This window comes from Sarcophilus harrisii, chromosome 6 (assembly GCF_902635505.1).
Source record: "Sarcophilus harrisii chromosome 6, mSarHar1.11, whole genome shotgun sequence".
Classification (NCBI taxonomy): domain Eukaryota; kingdom Metazoa; phylum Chordata; class Mammalia; order Dasyuromorphia; family Dasyuridae; genus Sarcophilus; species Sarcophilus harrisii.
In genome coordinates, this window is record NC_045431.1 from 148,847,114 (window position 1) to 148,853,271 (window position 6,158).

At 31.6% G+C, this 6,158-nt stretch overlaps 1 protein-coding gene across 8 annotated transcripts in view; it reads left to right on the forward strand.

Annotated features, from left to right (window-relative positions):
• FAM13A (family with sequence similarity 13 member A) overlaps positions 1–4,986 on the forward strand; it is a 152,631-nt gene extending 147,645 nt beyond the window's left edge. For 7 of the 8 annotated variants that reach the window (XM_031942265.1, XM_031942259.1, XM_031942260.1 and 4 more), the window contains 3 exons: positions 566–753; positions 1,702–1,803; positions 3,417–4,986. In XM_031942265.1, coding sequence (XP_031798125.1) covers positions 566–753; positions 1,702–1,803; positions 3,417–3,543 — 417 coding nt within the window. In that variant the 3' untranslated portion in view covers positions 3,544–4,986. The remainder of the gene's footprint in view (positions 1–565; positions 754–1,701; positions 1,804–3,416) is intronic. The other variant, XM_031942266.1, reaches the window with a different exon arrangement.
• Positions 4,987–6,158: the final 1,172 nt, after the last annotated feature.

The window sequence follows — 6,158 nt, forward strand, 5'->3', positions numbered from 1 at the left end:
CAGCCTCATTTATTATTATTATTTATTAAACTGCAATTCTCAGGTTTCTAAAGTACAGTTCTTTTTCTGAAATTGCTTATAACTTATTTAGGAATATTATTTCCCTCAAATTCAAAAGCCACAAAACACTCCAAGATATGGATGTCCATATAATAGTGGTTCTGGTTTTCATCAGTGTATTTTTGCAAATTCCCCTGGGAATTTTTAACCAACCTCCTACTCTCCAGTGTGCTTATAGAAAGTTTTACTAGCTATGAGTTGTCTTCTTGCTGCCTTTATTCATCTTTAAATCTTTAAGAACTTAAGTTACCTTACTGTTTAATGCATTGGTGCATATCTTCCTTCGATTCTGTGTATAGGAGAGTGTGTAGATGTGTAAATAGAGGTCTATAAAGTAATATTTCACTGTATTATATCCTTGTGCATATAGCAGTATGAATTTCTATTTCTACATGTTTACAATACTTTCTCAAGTATCTTATCAATAATTGAATAGATATTCAATATGCTTATGATACTGAGAGTAACCAGTTTAAGAAAAGGGTTGTGATATGTGTCTCTCTAGGAAGAAGACGATGGTTCAGAAGTTGATAGCAGCACAAAGACAGACTTCACAATGCCCATAGAAACTGACTTCTGCTTTCTGGACCAGTTTGAAGTGCATACTGATCATTTTGCTTCCCCTTTGGATGATAAGTTACCTCCAAAAGGCAGTCACGATATGAGACTTTCTAATCTTCATGCTGCATCTGTGTATGTCACACTTTAAATACTTTTTTACTTTCATAAATTCTACTTTTTTATTAAGATAAATGTATAGGGACAGCCAGGTGGTGCAGTAGATAGCCCTGAAATCATGAGGACCTGAGTTCAAATTTGACCTCAGATACTTAACACTTCCTAGCTATGTGATCCTTGGCAAGTCACTTAACCCCAATTGTCTCTGCAAAAAATAAATAAATAAATAAATAAAGATAAATGTATAGACCAAAATGATATGACTTATTCAGGAAATATTTGCATGGAATACTGATCCTCCAGTCAAAGATCTAGGTTCAAATATCATCTTTGATGATTATTAATTGTGTGATTTCCATGGGCCTCAGTTTCCTAATGAGGGAGTTATAGTAGATGGTATCTGAGGGGCCTTACAGATCTCCATGTATGATCCTCTGACTGGTACAGAATAAAAGGAGTTTTTTAATTCATTAGTTCAGAAAATTTCCTGCTTATTAATTCCTGCTTCAATGAGTAATATGTTTATAAATGGTTCTACATGAATCTGACTTTCACAAGTTGATACTTCCCAAGCACAAACTTTCCATCTCTTATTTTGTAATGAAATATATGGCAAGGGTCAATATGGGACTTCATAAGCCCTAAGGACACTTAAAATAGTAATATATAATATATGTGTGTGTGTATGTGTGTGTGTGTGTGTGTGTGTGTATATATATATATATATATATATATATATATATATATATATATACACACACACACATACATACATACATACATACACAAATCTTCCCCCTCAAGGGGACCTATAACATCCACTTCTGCTGACCTCCAAGTTTTATTTTCATAATAACCCCAAAACTGTCCCCATTGCTTTTCATTTTTACTGCATTACTGTGGTAGGGTTTGTTTGGTTTTTTGTTTAATTTTGATTTTCTTTCATTTGTTTAACCTCCTTAGACATGAGCTCTTAGAACAACTTCAAGAAGTGAAAGAAGAGAAGAAAAGAATTCGAAAAAAACTTCGTGATTTTGAGGATAATTTTTTCAGACAAAATTCAAGGTACTACATTCCCCCCTCCCCTTTTCTTTCTAAGACATTTTGTTCTTGTCTATGGAGAAAGAAACACCTTGAAGCTTCACTGTGTTACTTTCCCTGAGTCTGTCTTTCAAGACTTCCCATTCTCAGTAGCCCATCTTTTGCTCTTTCACTAAATGATCTTTCAAGAATAAGGGTCCAAGAAAGAAGCAAAATATTAAGTGCTAATCTATAAGTATCAGAATAACTATATTTGAGTTAATTTTCAAGAAACTATGATTGGGGGAAGGTAAAGTATGGTGAAAAATAGAAAGTAGCTCCATAAAATTGTATTTAATTGATTTAAAATAATTGAAGTTGGCTTTTGAAGAAAAGTTATCTTTAGATCTAAAGCAAAAAGGGATCTCACAGGCCATCTGGCCCACCTTTTATAGGACTGAACCTTGGGGAGGTTCAATTATTTTCCCAAGTCATACAGGTAGTAAGTATTAGGTGGGATTTGAACTTGTCAGTGCTCTTCCCATTCCATTGTATTGTCTCTGACTACACACATATTAACGAGTTCACATGCTGGGCCCAAGTCATGTAACTTGTGGTTTAAGCAAAGTACTTATCTACAATAAAAGGAAAGAGAACTTTATTCTCTTTTGTTGACAGGTGTTATTCCATTTCATTCTTGTGCAATTTTTATGAGATATTTTAAAAATAGATTTCACTTGGCATTCATATGTGCTTAAGGTCACATAATTAGTCAGAGTCAAAATTCAGTAAGGTGCCTGTTTTTTTTTTTTTTCTTTCCAGTTAAGTTTTGGCCAACAAAACTCAGCCCTTCATCAGTCTAAACATTATAATCACCCTAAATTCAGGGATTTAAAAAACTCACCCTGTCAAAATAATAAAAAGTTTGGGAAGACATTCTTGAAAATATTGCTATAGATTGCACATATTTAGACGATATCATATTGCTTGCTTTCTTAGGGAGGGGGGAGCTAAGGAATGGAGAGAGAAAAATTTAGATTGCAAAGGTTACAAAAATGAATATTGAAAACTATTTTTACTATTGAAAAAATAAAAGTTGGACTGCAAAAAAAAATTCCTATAGAATTTTTGAGATAGAAGAGACCTTGAATATTATCCATTTTCATATCCTTTTTAATAGATGAGAAGCCTTAGGTCTAAAGAAATTACATGTACATAGAAAATAAAAGTTATAAAAATAAAAGTATACAAGTACATTCATTTTTTGTTTGTAATTTATTAATCATGCTATATTTTTAAATATATATATACATTTTGGAGTACATATTTTTCATTTTTTAAATCTACATTTTAAAGTTCATATTCTATTTTTATCATTTTTAAAGATATGCATTTTTAGAGTTCATATTCTGCATATAATTTAATGTTCAAGGGAAGAATTTATCTAAGGAAAATGTAAACCAAATATCTAAGTACAAATATAAACAGTGTTCTTTTTAAAGAACACCAAAATCTTCTTAAAGACTTGGGTTAATATTAAATGTTCCTGATTTTCATTAATTATTGGAAAGACATATAAAATAAAATACAATCCCTATGTAATAAATTATTTTGTAGGGGGAAGAAAGACTAATATTATCTCTTTGTATTTCCACCAGAAATGTCCAGAAGGAAGATCGTACTCCAATGGCCGACGAGTACAATGAATACAAACATGTGAAGGCAAAAATAAGGCTTTTGGAAGTGCTTATCAGCAAGAGAGACATTGATTTAAAGATCATGTAAGAAAAAAAAAAAAAAAAAAGAAACAAACCATCCCTTCAGAAAAGACTCACTTGGATTGAACGGACAATCCCTTCACAAGGCAATCAACACCTCTATGAAACTAAGAAGTCCAGCTGTGTAGAGTACTAAGGATAGCTCCAGTCAGGCTATTTTACTGTGCGCCAATTATTCTCTTACTTATTGTCTACTGAGAAGGAAACCTTTGTTAGGAATATTGTGGCCAAGTCGACATTTATGCACATACACATACATTTCACTGTGGTGCAAACTTTACTAATATTAGCTATTCCATCATTAAATTTAGATAGCCTAATCCTACACATGACCTCCAGTCATTCAGTGTTCTGAGAAACACAAAGAACCATTCCATTTCACTGCTATAAAAATGAGCTCAGGACTTTAATTCACTTACAATCTGCATGCTGTAGACTTTGGAACTAGTGTGGTTAAATGTTTCTGTGAATTAGAGAGCTCGATATGCCGTGAGCTCGATATGCTGCCTTGGCTTTCATAGTGACATTTTAAATGGCACTGTGCCATCTGCCATCTTTGTGCATGGCTCAGCTTTTACTTAAGCTCAGGTAGATGGCAGCTCGGAGCAGAATGAAAAACACAATACTCTTCTGAGAGTATTTTTCTTTCATATTTCTTAAACTGAGCAATAGATTTCACACGTTGGCTGTGACTGGGCAGCATCCGGCTCCACAGGATAATGGAAAGACAATGGAGGTAATGACAGTAGTTGTACCGACTTCAAGTAACTAGAATGTTATCTGAAAAGTGATTTCTTTTTCTATGTTAGGGTGAAAAAAGTTAAAAGTCCTCATTTAACATTGAATCAGGCCACTCAAATACTTATAGCAACTACAGTTTATGTCTGCTATTTTCTTTTGATTAAAAAAATAAGTTAGACAAACATGCTGGATTCTTATTTTCAGTAACTGGGTATGATGAGATGTACTTCTGTTTTCCTGAGTTAATGGCAAAAGTGGGCTCATAATAATAAGCCAGAAACTGGAGAACTTATTTCTTCAAAGATGATCTCAAGGCAGAATATTATTCACATCATTTTCAGTGAAAATATGTAAGTAGAAAAAAAATCTCTTGCTGATTCATTTTTATTAGCTGGTTATTATCTTTATTGGAGAATATTTGATAAAAATATCTACAAATGGATAACTTGTTAGCACCAGACAATTAGAAGACTCCAAATCATTCATTTTAAAAGTAGAAATTTTAAGTATGGCAATTCACCCTGTGATTTATCAACTTATCTTATTATTCTCCAAAGTGACAAAGATCACTTTATGGTTCATACTTCTCCCAAATCTAGGAAATGTGCTTTGGAAGAACTAGAATAGATTTCTGGTGCATGATCAGATTTCTTACAGTTTTTTCTTCTAAAGAGGGTACTTGATAGATAAACATGCCTCTCTTTTGGAGGTCTGGCCTTTGAATTGACACAATAGTTTTTAAAGCTAATTGATTCAAAGTATCAGAGGTGGATTTCTGATGTTAACTTTGCCAAATTACTTTCAATCAATGGCACTATAACTTCAAAGTGGCTTTTCTCCATTTCTGTTAGTTAGTTGAAGAATTGCTAAAAGATGGAGAAGAATGAATGTTAAGGCAGAGAAGAAGTTCCCCTTTTTAAATTCTGTAAGCATGACTCTATGCTAATAATTTTCCTATTTTAATTCTTTACATAATGATAGTACATAGCCAAGAGGTTGTGAATTTCTAAATTCAAAAATGAGATTAAACATAAGTATGTCTTGGATATTTTGCTTCACTGTTTATATAACAGATTGTTATAACTCCAAAGAGCTACAGATTAAGAGATGTAATGTATTTTAATGATAGTTTCTATTTTTTGAAATTGAATGTGATTAATAATGACTTCTACATTATCAAAAAATGTATTTTTAAAGAAAAAAGTTTTCTTTAAAAAATCTTTAAATATGAGGGAATATTAAGTGGAGCATATTACTGTTTAACTTATATATGAGAATATCTTTGAAAAAAATTTTATGAAAAAAATTATAGGAAAAAACCTTATATACCTAAATTATAAAACTCCCAACAAAAGTTGAGAAAACGAATGTTATTAACATATCTAAGTTAATAACATTATAAATTAACAAATTTTCATTAGGCCAAAACAATTTAGTAAAATAAATCCTCATTTGCAGTTCTGATCCCCTCTTTAATTTCTAGTCATTCAAATACTTAAGCCTGTAGAACCCAACTTTTAAATTTAAAAAAAATAGCTCAAAACTGATTTGTAGACATATTACATGCTGTACTGGTATGTAAATAAAATAATTATGACACAAACTTGTTTCTATTGCAACAAAGTTTGCAAAGAATTATATCACGGCATTAATTATTTTATTTGACTTTGCATGGACAAGAGCAATGTGGGGTGAGTTATTTTTTTTTTGCTCTTTTTGAAATTGTGCATGTTTATTAACAGATGCCAACATAATAAAAATCTTCAAGATGAAAAATAAAAGAAAAACAAAATAAAAATGATTGATTATGAGAATTCAAGATGGCAAAGGCTTATAATTTTTGCAAGAAACAAACGTATGAAAGATTTTAATAAGGGCTTT